Raw genomic sequence first — 24,792 nt, 5'->3', positions numbered from 1 at the left:
TTCTACCTTTACTCCGCTGGTTGTTTGAGTTTTAGCTTCAGGTGTAATTAAGCAACCAGTAAATATAGAACAATAACAGACATGAGAGTTACACATTTTGTTTACGGAATGGAGTAATTCGTGTCATCTTGTCCTTGAACCTTGAATTCAGCAATTCTTGGAACCAGGTATGATACAGAATGACTGAGACATCAGTTACTTTATAGAACTCTGTGTAAAGAAGCAGGTGGTCCCTAAAAGTTGGTGTAGGTAGACGTGCATGTTTTCCTGGGCTTATTTGAATATCCCCTGAAGCAGCTTTATGTACTAGTTTCTAAAAAAACTCCTCCTCCACAAGCATTGATTCTGCTGGATAGCGTATTTATTAAGACCATAAATTCAAGTTTGGGTAAAAGAACACCACTTCCTTGTTTGGGTTTTTTTTCCTGGTTGAAAATTAAAGGTTTGGGCAGTCTGTTACTCTGCCGTGGGTTTGCGTTTGATGGTAGTGAGTCCTGCTAAAGTGAGTCCGCAAGCAATCACTGTTCTTTAACAAAATACTTAATATCAAGGGCATCCAGTGAAGAAATTTTATAAAGATTTTAAGGTTACTTGGATATAAAAGCACAGTTCTTCAGGAAAAAACTCCTTGGGAGACTGATTTTTCTATTTTTAGTGGGAAGTTTGGGTGAGGTACCCTTGGGAAGGTACAGGTCTCTGCTGTGTACACTGTGCGGAAGAGCTGTATACTCAGCAATATGTTCTTGCTGAATTGAGCAAAGCTCTAGCAGAGGTTCATTTATATTATTGTTGTCCACCAGTGTAACACATGGATGAGAGCCATTCTAAGCTTAGTTCTGTTACAGCAGTTCTGAAACTTTGAAAACTTATGTTGCTGGCTTGACTCTGTTTTGCTGCAAGATAGGGAGTGGTTGCTTCTGGATGGCAGCTGAACAAGTTGAATAACAGAAGATACTTTGAGGGAGTAGAAATTCTGCTTTCCAAAATGAAAGATGCATTTAAAATCCATTGTAGGATTCCTGACTTAAGCTCATGAAAATATGTATCTTGGATTTAAAAAATACTGAGAGCAGATAACTTCAGAACATATTTCCAAAATCAGTGTAAGGATTGTTGGTTTTTTTTCCAAGTCGTAGGTGACACCACCTTTGGCTTTCAAATCCATTCTGCTCCTGCTTGTGACAGGCTGTTCAGGATTCACCAAATACTCCAAAATACTCTGAAGTACAAAAAATAAATAGTTAAATGTGGTAGTGTTTAATCACCAGTGATTAAACATCCCACAGAGTGTAGGGGGAGTGTAAGCTTGTAGGAATTGCTTATGTGCAATTTGTAAAATTGCATGCTTGCAGTCTTGTGTTGTAGTTTTGGAATTTTTTTAGATATACTCTGGCAAAATAGATCTGTAAAGCCATAATTTCAGAAATAAGCTTGGCTGGAGCTACTGTGAAAAGAAGCAGAAACAGCTGCTTATTCTTTCACTAGTCCTAGCCCAAGCTCACAGAGGATGCATTCTTTGGCTTGGGGAACTATTTAGAATATGTTTTTGATTTGTTTTATCTTCGTACTAGAAAGAAAATACCAGTTTGCTGACACAGTTTACTGTGTGGCCACATAAATGCATATGTCTGCAAAAAAAGAGTGTAGGGAAAAGAGTGCTTCTTAGCAGTAATGCTGACCTAATTTTTTATGAGACTTGGGTGAAGTCTGTCTGGGTTTTAATGTTATGATAAAACCATGAGTGTTAAGTCCGGTAAACAAGACTTGTGATGTTGGAGAACAACACTATGTAAATGCTTAGGACAGCTGTGCCTACCACAGCTGACTTAGTAATTGAAGAAACTTGTATTAGTGATGCCACAAAATGAGCAGCTTAGTTGCTTAGAGAGGCACAGCAGAAGCAGTGTGACAGAAGAGGTTAAATGTATTTTCTCCATTTCATGAAAGACTGTGGCAAAAGGAGATGCACACAGAACTTCCAACAACCAATTCTTGACGCACTTTCCTTAGTGTTACTTATTTTCTTCCTTTCCACTATTGCCCTGTGCTATCTGCTACTCTCTGGCATGAGCTTGGAGGGAATTAAAAAAATTATTATTCTTACCTACCACTGTGCAACTCATGTCTTAGATTACTAGTTACCATTAGTAAACTTGTTAAAGTTGCTTACCCAAGTTTGTGTAGATGCAGAGACCATTTTAATGTCTATTAGAGCAGCTTATGGATTGCTATCAGCTCTGTTGTGGTTCTCAGTGTGCCACATATATATTTGCTTTTATTTCTCCTTATTCCCTGCTACATCACTCTGCTTGAAACTCCTTGCAGCAAAGGCTTGTTCTGTTCAAGCGCTATGCATGTATGGTTGTGTATACAACAGGAATTGCTGTCCCTACCGAAAGGCTAATTTATGTAAATCAAAGATTGTTTACAGCATCTGCATTTTAGATTAAAGAGAATTAATTTACCTCTAATGTCAAGACGCTGTTTCTGCTCTGGGTAAATGACAGCCATTAAAAATGATGGTTTTCCCAATACTGTTAAAGGCTTTTTGTGAGCTAAAGATTTTGCTATGACTTGCATGTTTTAACAGTGGTTAGCTATAGTAATTCATAAATGAGTCTGGAAAAATCACTCTCTTGATCTCATTCTTATAACCTCCTCTTCAATCTGTTCTTGAGGATTTGGCTTTTGAAAAACTAAATGCGGTGTTGTTTACAATCCGTATAGGGCTCAGCTGAGTCAAGAGAACTTGAACAAAATTCTAGTTGTAAGCTGGTGAAATAAGTGCTTAGTCTTGCTTGTGTACTTGTACTACAGCTGTGGCACATCTGTTCCGGATGACTACTTGGCAAACCTTTCAGTGCCTTTGTGAATCCAGTGAAGTGCTGAGGCTTTCAGGATGGGTCACAATAGCTTCTCATTTTCAATATGTACTACCCTTATTGATGATCAGGGAACTGTGGGAGGAAACTGCTTTTCTCTTAACTCTATTACTGATGATTATTCCTCATGAAACCCTAGGCTTTGTACTACTTCAAATGTAACTGAACTTACGTGTTTACTACGTGGAGCTGTGGACTGTTTGGATGGAGGGTGGAGGGTACATTGGCAAAGGTGCAGTGGCTCAGATACGTACCCTTCCCTTCCCGGGGGCTGGAAGGGACTGCAGTCATGAGGGGTGTGTGTTCTCCTCATCTGAGAGTGATATACTTCCCATAGTTGTAGGAATGTCCTACCTGGAAAATCTGCAGTGTGGTAAAAAGTTACTGCCTGGTTTCCCTGTTAAGAACTTGCAGCATTTAGGGCTTTACTTGAAAAAGTAAAGAACTAATATCAAGGCACTGGCTCTGGCTGGCTAACTAACTATGAAGTCAGAAGCTGTATGTTCACCGCGTCTTCTCATGCAAGAATCCAGCAACACTTAAAGCATCAATCCTATAAAGCAAATGTTCCAAGTTTAAACCTCCACATGAGTTTCAAAAGGAGTTAAAGGCTAGTGTTTTAAGAAATATTGTTTGGATCCAAGTTATTTTGAGTGTTATGGGTGCCCTCCTTGAACTGGTATCTCAGTTTTGGCCTCTGCTTGGTCTGGGGCTGCTTCTCATAAAATGAATGTTGCATATGGTGGACTTTCCTGGGTTTGAGTTCCAAAACTAGAGTGTATGTAATAAGTGTGCAGTTAAGCCACTTCTTGGGTTTGGTCTCTATGAAATGGCTTAACTCTGGTGTTGCAAAACACTATGAAAGTAGGTAAATACAGAGGGGAATTTCATTGCTAAGCAAAATAGGTTAAAAGAATGCACAGTTTTTAGTGGGAAGATGGCACTGGAGATATAGTTGTGCTGCATGGAGCTTTGGTGTGACTTTATTGCAAGCTATGGGTTTAAAATACATAAATTGTTTATATATAATTATAGCCATTGTAATATGAAGACTGCTTGTGTGGGTAGGAGCTTCCTTTTGTATAATCACAGTTTATTGTGCCCGTCAGAAGGAGTTCTTGGTCTCTGAAAGGCATCATTATATAATCTATTGGAATGCAAGCATTTGAAACTGAGATTATTAGAGCATCTTGGTACCTCACAAGTTGGATAGTCCTGTGCAAAGCTATGAAGCTTGAGATTTATGTTTTTTTTAATAACAGGGCTGAAGATATATCTGTAAGAACATCACTTAGATGTTTGTGATGGGATGAAATGGAAGCCTGCAGGCTTATATTGTTTGCTAGTCACCTTGATTGTGTCTAATGTCTGCCTTTGTATTCTTCTAGTATGTAAGCCAACGTCTTAATGGCTGAATAATAACAACACAAAAAGTGTTCCTAAAAAGCTGTTTGCTTTCTCAAGTATAGCTGAAATCCTAATTAGCAAAAGGAATGTGACTTACCATATGGTAGGTATCACCTGGTACTGATTCAGAGCTTCACTGAAAAAAGTCCTGTATGCTAAGTAATTCCAATGTATCCTCAACTGCAGATAGGCTTATCCCTCTTGCTATTTTGGCTCTCAAACTGGCTGTCCCAGGATCTAGTTTCCTATCTCTTCCCTGTTTTTGAAAACTACTTTTAAGTTCTGCCTTCTCATGTATTCCTGTGATTGCTTCCTAACCTCAGTTTGACAAGTGTCTGGTGTTTATTAAAAATAGATATTCATAGCACAGTGTTGGAATGGTCAGATATGCAGTTACACTGGGACAAATATGCAGTGATAACCAGAGCAGAGCTTTTTGAGTTTAACACTTTGGACTGTAGTACTAGGTGACATAGGACAAACTGTTATCCCTCACATCCTTTTTTCCCCATTACACAGTGTAGTTAATACTAGATGTAATGATACTGATCTCCTTTATAAAGTAGGTTTTCTAGGAAATAAGCAGAAAAAAAAGGAAAGGGAACTTATATTAATTAATTTTTAAAAAGTTGCAAGCTTTCTCTTCTGTTTTGGAGGGGGAGAAGCAGGTGACCTAGGAAGTATGAAGAACTAGTTTCTGCTCTTCTGTTCGCAAATCTTATTAAACTTAGTGAAGTTGCAGCTGAAAGTTTACAAACTAGTCTGTTACAATGTTTGAATTTGAAAGCATTTGGATTTGAGCTGCAAAAGCTTCAGACCACCTTCCCTTGTAGGTGCTGCTGTGGTTCAGTGCTGAACATTGCTTTCATGTGAAACAGATGGCAGGACAGGATGTTCGCCTGTTGTACACACTGATACATTCTGGCTTATTAGTTTGAACTCTGAAGTTTGGTTTATGCTGAGATGCAAGACTGAACTGGATCAGCCAAAGTGCAGACACATTTGTTCTATTTTGCTGCCTCATTAAAGACACATTAAAGCCTCTGACAGAGGAATCATGCAGATATTTGTAGAAAGAAGCAGCTGCAGATAAACTTGCCAGAGGATGTTGGTTGGAGTGCAATGACATGCAAATGCTTTTGAAAACTTAGTGCTAAATATAGGTCTGAGTACCTGACTTACAGGTTTCGTGAATTCAATTTCATTCTAATTAGAATATCCTTGGCTGTAAAGGTTTCAGTAACTTGAGCCATTATATATGATTGAAAATTTCATCAAACTGTCATAGTTTTTTGTGGGATGTTTCTAACATGGCAGTTTCAGCTGCCAAAAATGTAAGAAAACGTACCTGTGGTTTTTCTGTGGTATTTACTAACCCTGTTGAACGTAACAATCCTGAAGAAATTTATTTTGTGCTAATATGGAAGTGTTTCCAGGTTTGGGATTCCCAGGATTTTTTTTTTTCCTATGGTGACTACTCTAGCATAATGGGATTGTTAAATTAAAAACTTTTTGAAGTTGCTATTTATTCAAATATGGGCAAAACCAAGAATTGTTTTCTTCTGAGAACCTGATTTAACAGGAAGGCATACAGACTTTAAATCACAGAATACCACACTGTCAGAGATTAATTTTAGAATTCATTGGACTACATACTTCCAGGGCATTTGGTAAATATGTGGAATGTGCTGCTCGCTTTTTGTCAAATATAGGTTTCAAATACAGATCATTTGGACTTTGCTGTATATCTGTGTGGTAGTGACCTTCAAATGTTAAATATCTCATTTCAGTACGAGGATGTCGTCCTGGGAAGATCGTTCAGATGACCGAAGCAGAAGTTCGGGGCTTGTGCATAAAATCACGAGAAATATTTCTTAGCCAGCCTATTCTCTTGGAACTAGAGGCACCTCTGAAAATCTGTGGTATGTAAAATTGATCCGTGTTTTATGTAGGTGTTTTAATCTAGTTGTGTGCTAGGTGGGTTGGAAGAATACTGAGATGGGCAAGTGAGCATGAGTTGGCATTAGAGTGAGGTCTTCAAAATCTTAAATGTAATTTTCAATTTAGATTGGATTAAGTGAAGAAAAACCAGCTAGCTGTTGGTAGATTGCTGATGTTCCTGGTACTATTTGAGAGCAAGTTCCCTTGGTGAAAAGGGCTGCTTGTACCCTCATCTAGTGTAAATTTTGCAACCCGTCCCTTGCTTGTACAGAGCTGCTACTCTTTAGATCACTATTTCAGAAAGAAGTTAGCTGCTTTTAAAAAAACCACATGCATGTTGTAGTTGCTCACTTCAAAGCATAAGCAAAAGAAAGACCTTGTGAAATGGAACACTTGAAAAACAGAAAGCATTGGTAATCTTTCAACTGAGAAAGTAAAATGCAGACTGTTAAATTAGGCTTAGTTGCCATGTAACAAATTCCTTGAGCTTTACAACAAGTTTTGACAAACATCATTATTACTGTGAAACACGAATAAAACTGAAATGTGTGTGTTCTTTACCTCTGTAAGGCTGTATAAGATGCTAGACTTCTTCCAAAGTTCACTGTTGTTAATAGGTATGCGAGCTTGTAAAAAAAAATTAACTGAAGTATTGTAAATACTGGGTTGTAATCACCCTTCAGCTTATTTATTAACAATACACATGGTCTTGAAATGCATAAAATTACTTGAGTTAGGCTTCCTAAAGTGTCATAGTATTAAAGTGGAAGCAGTCTCTGTTATTATTTGCATGCTCAAAAGATACATTAGGCTTCCTGGCAGACCTCATGTAGCAGTGTTTCTTACATTGAGAGGATATTACCAATTTAAAAAAACACCCAACAAAACAGCCAAACCCACAGACAAACCACTAAGGGCAAAGTCATTTTTAAATGACTAATTGCTTGGTAGGGTGGGGAGGAAAAACCAGACTAGCTTTCCTGCTGACATAAAGGTGAAGGTAAATCCAGCTTTATCACATTGTGTTCACTTTAGACTTTTCAGCATAGTACAGTCTCATCGTATTCTGAGATAAAGAAAACACAGAAGCTCAGGTAGATTGAGCATAAGTCAAGGTCTGCAAAGAATAGTTAGCCTACTTCAAAGTTAGTTTTTTCTCCTTTGCTTAAATTGAGACAGTTGAAAGCACGGTTAGATGAACAGCAATAGGGTGGCTAATGCACAGTTAACTAAGGCATTTGTTCTTTTTAAATCTGATTCCCAACACAGTGAAAGCACCAGGAAGTGTCAGGAGCATCTGAATTTAATATTAGAGCAATTGTCAAAGATGCATTTAGATAAAAGCGAAAGGAAGATGATCATTTTCACCAAAAGCAAAATATGCAGCTGGTACAGCTTTGAACTATTATTTTAGTGTGCTAAGGCAATGCCTGAGGAACCATTATAGGATTGTCTTGTCTTACAATCAAGTCAGTTCAAAATCAGCTCTTACATCTTGAATGGCTGTTTTATAATGTAAGATGAAAGAAACTCTTATGTAAATGTCCATTTTAAAATAGATGTGGCTTTTACTCTTAAGGCTTTGTATCTGGTAGACTTCAATTCAACTTGTGCTCATATTAAGCTGTATTTTAAAATGCTGAGTACCTTGAATGGAATAGTAAATGCTTTGGTCCCTTTACAAAATCGCTTCTATAAAATGTTCTTTTACCCACTAAGTGCATTGCTTCCTCATGTGTGGGCTCGTACGTAACTGAAAGTCGTTCAAGACTGTGAGCACAATAATAATATTTTCTCAGTATGCTTACTTGGTAGGTAATTCTGTTAGTGTTGAAGTCTGGGGAACGTATTGATAATGTGATTCTGGAGTACTACGCTCAGCATAGAAATGACTTTTTGAGGAGTCTGTTTTCTTTGGATTGTGACCTGGAGACTTCTAAATATTACTTAAAATAGGAATCGTTCTTGTTGCAACAAACACAAAAAAGATTTTAGCCAGTGAAACTTCAGGCTGTGTCTGGAATTGGGTAGTGGATAATAGTCACGTTTATTAGATGAAAATTGGAAGGTTATTCTTCTCCCTGAGTGAGAAATAGTTATGGAAGAATGCTGCCTGAAGAAGGAAATACTGCATTTTCTCATGGAAAGTGTCAAGTGGAATGTAATATAACATGTATTCTTACCGCTGTATACTTTAAGAATTGAACTGGAGAACATACAGGTTTGGGAACCTTTTTTAAGATGGAGAAAGTTGCTTGGGGTTTTTTTTCCTCTTTTGAGGCCATAGTAGCTAGTGCTCTGCTAGAGAATAACTGTGCTGAGCAAAGTCAGTATTTTGCCACTGAACAAGCAGCAGAAGTGAAAATGCATTTGTATAATGCTTTGTGTATGGGACCAGGAGGTACTAAGTTTAAATAGCATACAGCTTGCACTGAAGGCTTTTGGCATATCTTTTTTGCTTTCAGTCACTCTGGTGATGAGTTCTGCAGTCAGCTGGAGTACAGTGCATGTGTTCTGCAAGTTACCATAGAGCAGCTTTGATATCTTCAACTGTAGGGACAACTCAGGGATAGTTGGCTTTGACTAGTATGTGGTGATGTAATTGCTGCACAGAGCTGTTCCATGGAAAACCTACTTAATTTTAAAGCTGGCAGTCTGATGAGTAACATGACAGTTATTTTTCCTAAGAACAACCTGCAGGGTTGAATATCTTTTAAGAAATATCAGTCTTTGAGTCTTTGTATTGTTTTTACATGAATAATTGCATCAAAGGAGGAGTTAGTCTAAATGCTGGGGGGTGGGAATCTTAGTACAGGGAGCTGACCTTTAAAGTAAGGTCTCTTTGCCAACACAATGTTCAGTTTCTCTCCAGTCTGTTTGAATTCTTGACTGATCTGTTTTTGCAGTGAATAATGTGACTTTTTCTTAATACGTTTGCTTCCTGGTTATATACCTGTTTAATTAGAGGTTGTCTTTCTGACCTTGTTGTAATTTGAACAAATTAAAGGTTGGTTGGAAAGCTTATGCTTAATTGTGAGGACTTCTGTAGCTTTTAGTTTTCATATTGGATTCATACCTGACATAGCAGTTCTGCAAATAGTATGAGCTATTTATATTTAGTGAGTACTTCGGTTTTTAATATTAGCATAGTTCTTACTTTTCTGATAAATATTGCTAGTTTTAAAAGGCAGTATTAATACCTTTTTTGAAATCAATGAATAGAAAATAATTGGCTTAAGTTCTTGACTTGTGTAGTCTTTGTTGTTGCACTAATCCTTGGTAAACATTTTTTTATTCAGGTGATATTCATGGTCAGTATACAGACTTACTTCGATTATTTGAATATGGAGGATTCCCACCAGAAGCTAATTATCTTTTCCTTGGAGATTACGTAGACAGAGGCAAACAGTCTCTGGAAACAATTTGCCTATTACTGGCATATAAAATCAAGTATCCAGAAAACTTCTTTCTCCTCAGAGGAAATCACGAGTGTGCTAGCATCAATCGGATCTATGGATTTTATGATGAATGTAAGCAAAACCCATTACTTTTGAAAGATTGTAACAGACTAATATTGTGTTTTGAAGATGCTTCTAGTACTGACTCTCATGCTGCAAGGGTTTCAACATTCTCTGAATCTGCTTTGAAACTTTCTAAAAATACATTTCGAACCAAGGTTAAAGTCACTCAAGAGCGTTAGTGTTTTCTCTTCTGCTGTCCTTGAAATGCTGTTGTAAGAGATTGAGACTTAACTATGCTAACAGAAATAAAGCCCTATGAAGACAGTTTGCTAACATTTTTGGTCAGGTTGTGATATGTATTACTGGTTGGCTTTAAAAAACCAGCCTTCTCTTCCTAATGCCACACACTGTTCTCGCAGGCAAGCGGAGATTTAACATCAAGCTGTGGAAGACCTTCACAGACTGTTTTAACTGTCTGCCTATTGCAGCCATTGTGGATGAGAAGATCTTCTGTTGTCATGGAGGTAAGCTGATGGCTGCTTTTAAAACTGTGTCTACACTGATCTTTGGGTTAATGCTATACCAAATGGGGTGTGGATGAGCATACATGATATTCATCTGGAGATGTTTAACCTTGTATTGTTTGTAAAGGTCACTTTTATGCCTTGAGCTTTCCTATGCACTTGGTAGTAGACAGATGTCATTCTTACCTGATAGTCATGGCCCTCTCATGCCTGAGGGGGAAGTGCCTCAGTAAATATTCCCTCAGTGTATCCCTCTCTGAAAAATACTGAATGCTAGAATTATTGCCTAATTTGCCACATGACTTTTTACTGTTACTATTAGCCTTAGCTAATGTTAGCATCCTTAGCAGTGAAGAATAACTTTCACAAGCAAAGAGAGCTCTATAGTCTTGATGTCTTTAGCTGTTTTCATAACATGTTGGTGGAAGGGACTTCTAAGGTTACATGGTCAAGCCTGGGGCTTCAAGCAAGGCATTTGTTAACATTGGAGCAGGTCAGCCATGACTTGCATGGACTCCAAAAAGCCTTTGTTGTTAGAAAGTCTACATTCTGTGCACACCTGTCCCAGTGTTGCTCTGTTCTTGTACTGAAAAAAATGCTTGGTGTTGATCTGAGGGTTGTGACTTGTCTGAATCTGGGAACTTACCTGGGCTCTCTTTGTAGAACGGGCCTCCCCATGACTTTACAGGCAGTGATGCTTTCCAGGAGCTTGCAGTGTCAAAACAATTGACAAGAATTTAAAATTACTTGTGATAAGAGCCATCCCACCTTTTGCAGCTGTCTTTGCAACTGCCTCCATTAATAAGCAACTTGATGCCTTGCACTGAGTGATCTAGAAATGTTTTGGTAGGCGTCACACCTGTGTTGTCAGTGAGATGGAAATTAGTGAAAGTGAAAGCGCTGCAGAAACCTCTAGTTGGAACAGATCCATTTGGAGTTAAAAACTGTGTGATCCACAAGTCCTGAGGAGAATCTTTGAGGTTGTATTGTTGGCTTCCATCCTGCCTTTATTAGTTGCAAGAGCTCTGCCTATATAGGATGTGCTATTAAGATGATGCAGGGTGTTCTTGCATCTTGTTTTCTTACAGGTCATCTTTTAATCTTGTTCTCAAGCAGTATGGTGCTTTTTTTTTTTCAAGAACTATCTTACGAGCTGGATCAAGTTTTAAAAATGTGAGATACAAAAATCACTTCTGCACTGAGGTAGCCAATTATCAGTGTCTAAAACACTTGTAATAAATTTGTCTCCAAAGAAAGGATGTGAAAGAATTACTCTCTTACTATCATCCTACTTTTTTGAATTTTGTGGGTTTTGGGAATGAATGGTGACAAAAATACTGGAGTATTTCAGGCAAACAATTAAGTTTAGGTGGAGGGTAATCGAAGCAGTTTAGGAGGTGGAGTGGAATGCTGTGACAAAACTGGTAGTTCTGTGTGTGCAATTGAGACCCCAATTATGAGAAAGAAGCTTAGAACGCTGTTTTTCAAGAAAAAAGATTTGAAGTTTTATTGTAAATGGGGAGGGAGAGAATTAAGATTTTCCTACTTGATTAAGCAAGAAGTTATTTTGTATGTAGTGTGCTTTAAGGATCCTCTTAGGAAAAGCAGTATTTACTTCTTTGCTGATTGCTAATTGCCCCTTAAACTTGTATGGGCTTCATCTGTAACCAAAATTACTATCGCTCACAACTGATCTGCAGCTGTGAAATAAAGCAAAAAGATTACTAATGTGCTGTGTGCTCCTAATAAATGGAAGTGGACGTTCAGCACGTGAATAAGTTTGCCCTTTTTCCACTCTTCTCCAGTCCTATCCAAACTGCATTCCAGATCCAATGAAGTAATGGACTGTCAACGCCTTTTCATGATGATATTACTATAATAAACACTGAGGCAGCAACACAAACCATTCAACTCTGCTGGAGGTTGAAGCTAGCATGTAGATATCAGGTAGGTGCCTTTTTTACTATATTGCGCATTTTTGCATAGTTTATTTTAAAAATATTGTCCTCTGGGATATATAATAAAACTTTGCAAAACCGCATAACATAGTAAAACAAAAGGCACCTAACTTAACCCCAGTAGGCTATCTACAATAACTTAAGATCCTGAGTTATGTTTTTTATCTAGGGTTTCTGGGCATGTGTTTTGAGTTTTTTATCTCACGGTATAAGTCAAACCACTCTTACTATCCCTGTTTTTAAATGTTTGTGCTGCTGAAAGGATCTTACATTGTATCCTTCCTATCACCTCCCTCTCCATTCCCACTCTTTATACATTGCTCATACCTGTCATAATTTGTCCTTTTTCTGGCTGTCCTCTCAATTGACTTCTCACTTTGCTCTTTATCTCACTTCATTAAAGCTTATTCTGTAACTTTCCAACTTTTTCATTTTTCTCTATTTTGTATTCTCTACAGTTTTCCCCTTTTATCTGTGACACCAGTGTCTAGTTCTAATCTTTGGAGAACTTACATGATTACTTTCAAGTTTTTATAAATTAAGTTCATGTTGTAGTGTCATGTTGATGAAATATATTCGTCTGATGTTGGATTTAAGCTCTGAGATGGGAGTTGTTTTAGTTTAGTAAAATACTGCATTTATATAGTATTTTCAGGCTCTGGAATTCTGTTTTTCTTGTGACATTAATGACAGTGAAATGTATGTTGAAGTTTAGGTCTGCCAGCAGTAATGACAATTCTTTGTCTTCTCTTATGGGAGAGGAGGTCTTACACTTCAGAAAGATAGTGTACTGGCAGATACTTTTTCTGTGCTTAGCTGTATGTGACAGGAAAGCTTAATGGTGTACTTTTAGTACATTGTAGGTGGCAGCAGCTTGACAGTGAGCTTTAGCCTGTGTTTGCATTCTTATTTCCTTCATTTAATACTAATCATGTACAACTTTTATCTATAGATAGGAATTTGAGACATGAGCTATTTATTTTTGTGCAGGGGGAGTTAGGAAAATACTTGGGAAAAGAAGACCTCTTGGGTGGTTACAAAGAGGTCTACAAATGTGTAGGCAGTTTTGTGGGATTTTACTATTTTACACTAGTATAAAATAGCACAAAAATTAACAGCCATGGGGTTTAGATGTGGGTTTTAATAAGATTTCCTTTTTAAAGAATCATAGAATGGTTTGAGTTGGAAGGGATCTTAAAGATCACCTAGTTTCAACTCCCTGTCTGTGAGCTGGGAACCTTCCACTAGACCAGGATGCTCAGAGTCCCATCCAGCCTGGCCTTGAACACTTCCAGGGGCGAAAGATGTTTTGGGTGTAACCTGAAATACTGAGAGCAGTAACTTCATAGAAGGTCACAAACTGGTTGTGCTTATTTCACCGAGCTTGCCCATTGCTCTCTGAGTGTGTTGCTGAGTGCTAATGTAACGTGTACACAAATAGAGCAGATCTGGGGAAGGGGAAGTAGTAGGTTGGTCAGTTTAAAGGCTGATTATCTACTTGAATTTATATTAGTATTCCTGTATTGTTTTTTAAGTAGATTTGCCTAAAACTCCTTTCATAAGCTGTTTAACGTAAGACTTCTGCCCTCCCTTACAACCTCAAGGTAATATCATGAAGACAGCTTTAACAAGCTGGTGATGATGATAAAAGGCTTTTATTGCAAGAGTGCTTCAACAAAAATAATCTACCACTTGGAGGAAAAGTTCCTCAAGTCTTTGTATCCAGTTAAAGAGCATTGACGTGTTGCTCCTGTAACACACACATTGCCACTGTGCGAACTCTGTTACCTGAAATTATTGTACATGGTAACTCCTTTCCAATGACAAGGTTTCTTCTGTCCTGCTCAGAGTTCTGGACCGACTCAAATGGATATGGTTTGGTAATATAAAATGTTTCATCACAAATTGGGTCTTGATGTTCTAAAGCTTGCAGTTCTCTTAATTAGCTAATTTGGCCTAAGTCATTTATGTCCTTAAATAAGGGTCCTAAGTAACTTGTTAAGATTCTAGAGCATATCTTTCATGCCTGTGTTCCTCCAGTAGTGAAGCTTTAAACTGTGTAAACTGCTCAAAGGGTGGCTTTGGAATCCCATGCTTAGGTTGTAATTGCATGTGAATGGCAAAACTTCAGAAAAATAACTGTGGCATTATTGTAAGTGATTTTTTTGAATAATTGAAGTACTGTGGTTTTACAAATGACTGAGCAACTGGGCTATAGTAGATGACCACCTCTCTTAACTATTGCAGTTGCACAATCTAGTGTTTGTTTACGGAATCCAGTGAGTGTTGCTTGGCTGTTGTGTGATAAAACTGTGCCATTCAGATCTGACTTATGATTCTAGTTACACTTCCAGGCTGCTTTGTCTTGTAGTCTTTCAGACCTTGGCAGGGGATTTTCCTTTAGCTTTTATAAGGGAAGGTGGTTGTAAGGAAAGCTGTCTGCACCCAGTTTGTGTTCAGTAATGGGAATGCTATCCTTCGCCGGTTCTCTGTAGTGTCCTTGGCAGTGTTAGGTTAATGGTTGAACTCAGTGATCTCGGAGGTCTTTCCTAACCTAACTGATTTTTATGGTTGTAAGCTGTTTAAGATAATGTCCTTAACTGTAGAGGTCTGTGCCGTGTGGCTAAAAGGATGATAATTAAAACCCGTTGCTAATTTCACTTGCGTTAGTATCTGTCCCTCTTTTCAACAACTTGTCTTACAGCAAACTGCCTTTTGTTTATATTGCAGCGGAAACAATGGATGCTGTATGATTTTGAACCTGAAATTTTGTGTTCTCTGGAACTTTTTTGCAGGTAAAATACATATATAAGTCACTTGTTTTCTTGTAATTTTACAGGACTGTCTCCAGATCTCCAGTCAATGGAGCAGATCCGGAGAATTATGAGACCTACAGATGTTCCTGACACAGGTGAGTGGCATGGAATTTACTGTAAATAGATCTTAATGATGGAACAGGTTTAATCAATTTGTGTGCAGGCAATATGGTAACTTAACACAACCTTTGTTCACAGTACAATATTCTTGATACCTGTGTAGGGTGTGAGTCTTGTTCCTCCCGATGGCTACTTTATCTGATACCTTAGAGGTTATTGCACTTTGGCCAAGATTGTTATTGCCTGTTATAACAGAGTAGGATACATTATTCAAGTTTGGATACATTATTCACAAGTTGCCCTTTAAACAACTGGGAAATCTAATGAAAGATAAAGGAAACTGAACAGCTAGTTCTTTTTCTTGCCTTAGTTAGGCACACACAAACAAATCTTTTAGTCTATCAAAGAACATAAGTGTTCAAAGATTCCCGAGTGTTAAAGTATTTGGACTTCTCTCTACTTGAGACCTTGTCTCCTTTAAATTTGAAAATACAGCTCCTACTTCACTGCAGTTGGGAATTCAATTGCATCAATCAATGTGATAGTTGTGAAATTTTCTTCTAATGTTTAGAAATTTTGGATACAAGTTGCCAGTGCTTTCTGTACAATGTTCTTTTGAATGGTTCAACCAGTAATACTCAGTGTCCCATTTATTAAAATTTTTTTTACTAGTGAATTGAAAAAACTCTAGCAATACAATGGGATAGTTTTTAGTGTTGATTTCAACAGTGGTCTGAATTAACTTTCAGAGGAAATATGAGATCTAAACCTTTTTTAAAATATAAACTACAATTACAGTTAAACCTTGGAATAGAAGAATTCTGCTTCATGTAATTTTCCTCAGTGCTGATGCATGGCAATAATTAAGGGACTAATATTAATATATCTACTGTCCCTTAACCAACCACACTTGTATGCAAGCTAGTATATACACACTTGACACTGAGAAGTGTTATAGACTGGTGAATGAGTGTTTCTGTAGTATAAATTGCTACATTGTTCTTCCTTTTATGCTACTTATTCACTCAGTGCATAATCAAATAAATGTCAGTACAAATGAGTCAATCTTTACGTTTATCAGAGCTCTCGGGAAAGATAGTTCTGTTCAACAGACGATTAGTGCTGCTTTAGCCACCCCCACTTCAGGAATGCCCTTTCAGAATGTAATTCTGGTTTCCATGGACACTCCACTGTAGTCATATGTCTTCTTAATACCCCCTAAAAATAAGTGTAGAGGGTTTTTTTTAAAAGGCTTTTGTTTTGTGTAGCGTTTTGTAGTCTTAATGCTGTTGCTTGTGAAAGCAAAATTATGTGTAGTGTCAGAGGGAAAATGAAACATCCCATGTGTGCATATGATACAGTGACATAGAAGGTCTTGGCCTTTTGGATGTACTTAAGGAAACCAGTATTATGTAATGGAAGTAAATCTTGTGGAAAATGAAAAATAAACTGAAGTAGTCTCACTTCCATGAAAGTCACAAGCCCTTAAAAGCTATCCCTTTGTGGAGAGGTGTCACTTGGTGAATGTGTAGATATAGAAGTTTTTGGTAGATGTTTGTGAGGCTGTGCAAAGATTGGATCATCATGAGGGTTTCTTTTAGCCTGATGGAAAAAAAACCTTTTTAATTTGAACTGCAATTTAAAGACCTCTTACTTAGGTGGCATTTTTGTGTGGTTTGGAAGCTGTTTTCTCAAATCTAACTTGTATTCCAATTTAAATCACTTGCCTTTGATAAATGCTGGACTATTTGCATTTTGTGAAGGCCAGGACATAAGTTATGTGTTTTGGTCAGCATTGGCAACCATTTGCTTATTAGGAGATTGTAACTCTCTGTTTTGTGTAATCTTGAATGCCTTGTATCAGCCAAATTATGGTGTGCTCTTGGTCAGCCTAAGCTATTGCAGTGGTAGATGTTGCATATTAAAATATAAACCACCTGGGCAGCACAGTTTAGACAAACTTGTTGCAGGGTTCTTTTATACCACTGCTAAGGATTCTAGCCTATTGCTCTGTATAAGCCTAAAGATAGTTTGATTTTGGAGAGAGAATAGAAGAGGAAGCACTTCCTAACCAGCTGAGACAAGCAGCTTCTGTCACTTACTGGAAATTCATGGTAAGAAACCATTAGGGATTGCAGTGCAATTGTTGTTTTTCAAAACAAGTTACTCAATATAGAACTAAATTTCAATAAAACTAAGCTTTTTTCATATGCTGTCTGTATTCAGTAGTGTATTTCTAGGTAGAAATTGTATCTAAGATGCAGTTGTGCTTGTTCTGTTCTTTGTCTTCTAAAAGCAAATAAAATTTTAGCTTCTCTTAGAGAGCAGCTGTGTCTGGCGCCAAAGACCATTTGATAACTGTATTAAATATAAAATGGTCTGGTTGTGCAATAGGCTTCAGACCTTGGTTTGCTTGACTACGGCTTGAAGGATCTCCTGTTTAAGAAATAATGTCTTCAGTATTTTGTTCAGCAAATAACCAGGTGTAAATCAAACTTCTGCTTGAATGAAGTATAAAGGAACCTGTTGACACATCTTTCAGATTATGACAATGGTCTTAAGTATTTAAATGTCTATGGGTTAGTCATCACAGGTAAAGAAAGTGCAGTTTCATGGCAAGCTATGAAATGCCTTTTGAATGTTTTTGTGTTTGTCTGTGTTGTAGTTAAATTGGCCTGGTTCTTTCCCATGTGAAAACTCATTGAAAATTCTATGTATAAAGGCATTGCAGTTGATCTAGAGAAATCTTTTTTTAGTACCCAGTTTTAACTCCAAAGTTAGCTGACCTTTTGTTGGCAGGAGAAAAAAAGATCTTGCTAAAACACCAGAGAGGCTTATTGTTCCAGCTTAGATTCCAGAGTGGTTGTCATGAGGCTTTTTGAAAAGTCAACAGCGGTCGGAACAAACTGACAGTGCTGCCTGAAACAATATATCAGCATTTTGCTGTTACGTTTTGATTTAGTCACCTAAGGTTCTTCATGTACCGTGAGAAAGGTAAGAATCAAAGCTGTTCCATGTTCAGAAGCTTATGGTACAAGTCTACTTGCTGTATTTATGACAGGCCTTGCATAGCATGTTTTAATTTACTGCAGCTTCAAACTAAACTTTCTTGGTGTGCTGCAAAATTGATGGTTGCCTTTTAATACCCATGCATTTCAGTATTTTTAAACTCCTCAAACACCGTGAGTGTTACAATTAAATATTATTTCAGAAAACTGTTTGACTCTGACTTTTATAATCTCAAGGTGTTGTCATTGGTGAGGAGGAACAATCTCCAGACTTACACACAACATACCCTTTGAGTTGCAGTGTAAAATGTTGCCGCATTTGTTGTTAAAACTTATTTTCTTTAGGAGAATTGCTCTGTTAATTACGATAGAACTGTTTTACATTATAAAGTGATACCTCTGAAGACTAGCATCTTCACTTGTGTTATCTTTCAAAGGTTTGCTCTGTGACTTGCTGTGGTCTGACCCAGACAAAGATGTGCAAGGTTGGGGTGAAAATGATCGTGGGGTCTCTTTCACTTTTGGTGCTGATGTGGTCAGTAAATTTCTGAATCGTCATGATCTGGATTTGATCTGTCGAGCTCATCAGGTATGAACTTTGCTACTGTTGCTTCTTAAAACCTCTCCTAGTCTTTCTGCCTCTTTGGTGCTCCTTATAAGTAGGATAAATTTGAAACTTAATTTGCATTGTGTTACTTCTAGAGGAAAAAAAGATCTTCCTAATAAAGGGACTGTAAGGCTGTGTCTATTGACTCATGTTGAACTGCGTGTCTAATGTCAGTGAAGTAGAATACTAACACTAGATATCTCCATTGATCTTTTCCTTTTGTACTGTCTGCTAAATGTTGGATTGATGTATGTAAACATCAGAGGTACAGTGTCCAGCTTAAAATGGCAAAGTGACTTGAATTTGAGATTTACACTGAAGTTTCAGAGTTCTTCCATTTCAGTAGTAGACAGTTCCCTGGTAGTTGTGGCTTACACTACTTCTGCTTCACTTTGTCGAAGTATTAAATGCATTTTGAATATTTCTGAAACAAGTCTGTACATAAAATCTTTCAGTCTTGCCTTTGTTTCAACTGTTTAGGATACTTCGGCATAGACTGTTTTGCTTTCTGCACATTTCAGTAAATCAGGTTGGTTTTGGCATTGTCCATTTTTAGTGCACTTTTTTAATTAAGTTATTTTAAGCAAGAGTCCTACCTAGGTGGACATCAGGTTTCAATTTCCTGTATAATATTTCAATTTCATTATTTAGTCAATTTTAAAAGCTCTTTCCTGCTGTGAAACAAAAATAGGCTCTTTATTCTGTGTCACTCTTAGGCTTGGGTACACTATCAGAACACTTAAATATTTATCTTTGTAATTTTACCGCTAAAACATTACAGAAAATTTAATATTCATACCACACACTGGCTAGATTTCTTAATTGCTGATCAAAATTGCTTCCAATTTCCTGTATTCATATAGTCACTTCAGTTCTTTGTAAAAGAAGTATGTCTTTTAAAAGATCGTGGTGACTGCACCATGTGAGCAATTGATGCACTGGTTTCACTGTGTTGTAACATGAGGCTTCTATTTTGGGGAAGAGGGAACATCCTTAGCTGATGCATCGTACTGCTTGCATGACTTTAAAGGTGTGTTATGCTCTTAGGCAAAATATGTCAGCCCCACTTCGCTTTTGGAGCATCAAAATTATAAAAAAGCCTACACTTGAGATTTGTAGGATCAGCACCAGTGTAAGTGAAACTTGATTGTGACAAGTTGCAATGAAATGGTATCCAGGTTTTGTGGGCTCCACACTAATTAGGTCAAACATCCACATGCTGTGTGTAAACCATAAAATGCTGGGAATACTTAAACTAGCAATGCATAATTGGACTTCAGCTATGAAAATACTGAACAGTCAAGCTGATGAATGTTTAACATTGGAAGTGTCAGACACAGGGTATGCTACTTGGCTTGGTATTCACTGTCAGGTAAGACAAAATGAATGAACCTGTCCTGCCTGTCTGAAAGTCAAGATATAAAATACTGTTTTGATGAGTTCTTGTCATCTTTCTAATATTAAGTCCTGTTGGCCTCAAGATTAGCTTTTTTTCTTCAAAATTTATCTTATGTAAGCTATATTGATTTCTCTGATGTTGACAGGTGGTTGAAGATGGATATGAATTCTTTGCAAAACGGCAGTTGGTCACCCTATTTTCAGCTCCAAATTATTGTGGAGAGTTTGACAATGCAGGGGGCATGATGAGTGTGGATGAAACTCTGATGTGTTCCTTTCAGGTATGATATATTTGTGCATTAAGTATTACTGTAGGTGTTGGGCTGTATGGACCACGTTAGTCTTCTTGTTGCTGCGCTCATGGTTAGTGTAGAGCAATATACTTGACCTACAGAAAGGACTGTGCAGGAGGCTGGTGTTAGTGAACAACTGAACTGCAAACCAACTGTTCTCCAGACAACTGGGATTTGATGTTTTCCAAACTACTGCATAATAAGTTATTCACTCTATTCAGATGCTCATTTCAAAGTTTAACTGGGTGATTATTTTTAGTCATACCTAGTGACTGGTATGCTATTGGTATGCGACCTGATTACGCGAACTAATAGACTATAAGAGACCCTTTTAGTATGGTTACTCTGATCAGATTTTAGTCCCTATTCCTCTTGGACATGTTTTCAGCCCCTTTTCTTTCCTGTTCCCACCCGATTGTAGTGGTAGCACTGGAAGGATGTAGAAGTAGTATTATTGTTGTATGCAGAATTAAGAAATCTGTAGGATTGTGATGTGATTTCCCCCCCACCATCCTCAACCCTCTTGTTCCTGCAGAACAAGGTTTCATGTTGGCTTAACAGTATTTGAAATGTTCTTAGTTGTTGCTGACTCAAAGGAACTTCTTTATTTTCTCTAAGATATTGAAACCATCTGAAAAGAAAGCCAAGTACCAGTATGGTGGACTGAATTCTGGGCGTCCAGTCACTCCACCTCGCACAGCTAATCCACCGAAGAAGAGGTGAAGAAAGGAAATAATGTAGAAAACACCATCAGATCTGTCAAGGACAAAACTCCATATTACAGTATATAATAAGTGTGCACTGTAAAACCATCCAGCCATTTGACACCCTTTATGATGTCACACGTTTAACTTAAAGAGACGGGTAAAGGATCTTTATTAATTTTTTCTAGTAGAAAGATGTGCGACACTGTATTGTAACAAGCATAGCTCCAAGTTCTAATATCCAGCATAGAGTGAAAAGAAAAATTAGGAGGAAAACTATTGCAACTTACATATTCACATTTACCACGGTTTTTAAAGTTGACCAACATCCCAGTTAAAACTTGATGTAATAGTTAAACCAGATGAGAGCATGATGTTCCATTTGTGTAATGTGGTCTTATTGTTGCTTGATTGCTTTTACTTTGGTTATTTTGTAGCTAGAATGATGCGAATACAGTATCTAGTCTTATTTCCTGGCTCTGTGAAATTGAAATGAGGAAGGGGCGTTTTAGAACAGCCATTGATCTCTTATCCTCCCCCTAATCCCTCATTTTTCATAATAATGCCGCCCAAATGTGTGCCCTATTATAAGGCAAAGTTTATAGTACAGTAGTGATTAAAAGACAAACTAAATCCCAAATGCCCAGACTGGACAACTTGACAGCCAACATACATTGAGACAGAAAAACCTGTCCTGACATTTTAGCTTAAACTGCCACACAATGGATTTGTGCACTACACTATTTTAAATTATTGACGTTACACTGTGCGATGGCACTTCATTTAACTTAGATAGGACAAAAATGGTATTGCCTACTAGTTGGTAACTTGATTAAGTGGTACCTTGGCTTTAGTTTTATTAGCATGAAACACCTTTGGCATGCTTAGCTTCCAGGTAATTCCCTACCTGCATCGAAATTCATTTTACATAGTTCCACAGAACATGAAGATCCTTATTTGCTAAGCCTTTAAAAGCTGACATTCTTTTTCATAAAGAGGGTGTGTTTAAATGGATGTTCATCACTGTAAAATAGGCTAGATGATGAGTAGTGAGCTGAAAATGCTACAGGAATGTCCAACTTCATAGTAAGGCTTACGTCACTAAAGATTATATCATTTGGATTTTCATGATCAAATTTCATGTACTATTGTATAGACTTCTGCTTTGTAGTGTACTATAGTAGCAATAATTTCTGTACGTGATCAAGAGTTACGCAGTATTTCTTTTCACTTCTCTCCTTTCTTAAAAGAGTTAACATTGGCAAATGGCAAGATACAGAGAAGATACAGACTATAGTGGGATAAATGAAAGGCACAGATTTGTGATGCTTTAGGATGCAATACTTATTGGACATAACTACAAAAGCTTTTACTGAATATTGTCAAATTTGTAAGATTCTTTGGGGGAAGGCTGCAGATTTATACCATTCTAAATGTGCATCAGTAGATGTAAAACTCTTGACTTCAGTATTGTCTTTGAAAATGTTAAATTGAGGATTCTGGTAACTTCTGTTTTATGAACTGGCACATTATATAGTGCAAGAGATATATTGATTTCTGACACCGAGCAAGTTCTTTAAAATGGATTTCAGTCTCTTTTCTAATTCCATTTTGTTTTAAATGCATATTTTAAATGTAGGTTTTTTCATTTAGTAAAAGTTGTCTAATTCATTTGAATAAAGTCTGACTGGTTATTTTAACATACCTTACTGTTACTCAAAAAGTGTGGAGATGGTTGTTTTTTAAAAAAAAGGAAAACTTACAAAATATATATCTGTTACTGATTTATATTGGATTGGTCTGTGGTTTTGAACAATGCTTTATTTTACCCCACCTTGGAGCAAACACCAGTTTCAATGCTTAGAATAAAATGTAGAAGTAGATTTCTTTTGATACTGTTTGAAGACACTTGTTCTTGAAAGTCAGTGATGAGAGCTGTGTGAGAGTAACTTCAGTTTGTGACAAGGCAATTAATGAAATCTAATCTGTAAGCCTTGACATGGTAACTTCCTGCTCTAAGTCATTGCTTACTTGAGGTTTAATTCTACAAGTTTTGAAAATGCTGGGTTTTACCAAGCACCAGCCTTTATGTTACCAAACATCTGGATTAACACTTTCACGTTTTTTCTTTAGTTTCTGGAACAATGTCTTCTGTATCATGAAATGTCCAGGTGTAAAACTGTATGTTGTGTGAGTACCTAACATGCTCGCTTGTGTTACAGATGCTATGTCAAAAGAAAAATAAAGTCTTTGGGCCTTCTTCTGTGTCCTGAAGAAATAGGAAATTTTCAGTTTGTTTTATGGCACTAGAAAGCCAGATCTGGTGGTGGTATTCTGAAGAATTGGTATTTTTATGTAGCAGCAATCACTTGAAAAGTATTTGAATGATGTTTTGATTTCTGGAGATCTGAGATGCCTGCTAACATCCTTCATCACCCTATACTGTGGAAAATATAGATGATTTAATAATCTTACCCCTACAGATATGATAGATATTCCATACTAAAAGCAAGTCAGATACAGAATAGAACTCGCCACTTCAGCTTAGGTTTACAGTGTTGATATAGATCTCTATTTTTATTATTGTCCATTCTGAAAGAGGTAGAAAAGAGAACCTGAATCTAATTCTACTCAGATATAATGAACTTTCTTCCATGGAAATTGCTAGTGGTCTAATTTCTAAGAATTTTTTTCCACGTAAACGTCTTGTCTATACAAACCTTAAATGCTGTTAAATAGCACAATGTGGTGTGCTAGGAATTAACAGGAGGATTCTCAACTGAGCTGTTGAGAGGCATATAAAACATTACACCATTTGAGATACAGTTTTGCATATTCTCCCCACACCCCCCCCTTTATCTGACAGTAATACTCGTTCCTGATTTCATCGTAGAGTACACCATGGCACTTGTTTCCTTCTGATTGCTGAGCATTTTGTGATTCCCAAACACTAATTTAAAGTGTGCTGCAAGCAGTGGTTCCTTGGTCTATTCTCTGTTGATTGATCTGAGATTCTTGTTTTACAGCACTTTTTTTTTTGTGTGCTTCATAGCTTTTTATGCATGGAATATTTATGATTGATGCTTTATAGGAGGAAAAAGTGTTTCATGCAGTTGTGGTTGTGCTGCTCTAATACCTTTAACACTATTTCTGTTTAGGTAGCATTGTTTGTACTGAGCTGATGTATTTCCAAAAGATGCTGTAGAAATAGTCTCACTGAAAGCACTGTAAGGGTTTACACTAGTGGACTGTATTTAGTTTGCTACATCTAGGCACCTAGAAATACTTGTGGCCACTGAAGTCTGAGTTGATCTTTTTGCTTCTGAGTTTAGAGTGCAAGTGTGCTGCTGCCAGGCATCAACAAGCTTCATGATCCTGTTGTGAAGGTAATCTGCATTTGTACTGTGCTCTCTGAGAGAGGAGCATCTCAACAGATGTGTCACACCTATGTAGGTGTGACACAGCTTGTAACACCCGAGTGCTGTCGGTACTGTGTACTTACTTGCCTAGGAAAGAGATAGAAATTCTTCAGATCAATGGAAGGAAATTGCTTTTGTTGTCAATAACCTACATCTCTGTGGTAAAGTCATTTGAACATAGAGCTAAAAGGTATCTCTTATATGTAGAAGTGTTTCTGTGGCTTATCTTTTGATAAGTGCAAGAGGATCTTGCCATCATACTGTGGAAACTGTTAGATTTAATTGCTGGAGCTCTATGTGGTTAGTTTGGGGTT

The 24,792-nt window shown here is 37.3% G+C and overlaps 1 protein-coding gene across 1 annotated transcript in view; it reads left to right on the top strand.

Annotated features, from left to right (window-relative positions):
• Positions 1–23,319, top strand: part of PPP1CB (protein phosphatase 1 catalytic subunit beta) — a 29,917-nt gene extending 6,598 nt beyond the window's left edge. The window contains exons 2-8 of the mRNA XM_027641459.1: positions 6,080–6,211; positions 9,530–9,760; positions 10,111–10,215; positions 15,013–15,084; positions 18,495–18,646; positions 20,209–20,343; positions 20,974–23,319. Of these exons, the coding sequence (XP_027497260.1) occupies positions 6,080–6,211; positions 9,530–9,760; positions 10,111–10,215; positions 15,013–15,084; positions 18,495–18,646; positions 20,209–20,343; positions 20,974–21,078 (932 nt within the window). The 3' untranslated portion in view covers positions 21,079–23,319. The remainder of the gene's footprint in view (positions 1–6,079; positions 6,212–9,529; positions 9,761–10,110; positions 10,216–15,012; positions 15,085–18,494; positions 18,647–20,208; positions 20,344–20,973) is intronic.
• The last annotated feature ends 1,473 nt before the right edge of the window (positions 23,320–24,792 follow it).

This window comes from Corapipo altera, unplaced genomic scaffold (assembly GCF_003945725.1).
Source record: "Corapipo altera isolate COAL_440 unplaced genomic scaffold, ASM394572v1 48b, whole genome shotgun sequence".
In the NCBI taxonomy this organism is placed as follows: domain Eukaryota; kingdom Metazoa; phylum Chordata; class Aves; order Passeriformes; family Pipridae; genus Corapipo; species Corapipo altera.
The sequence above is the reverse complement of the archived record's forward strand: the minus strand, read 5'-3'. Positions and strand labels throughout refer to the sequence as shown.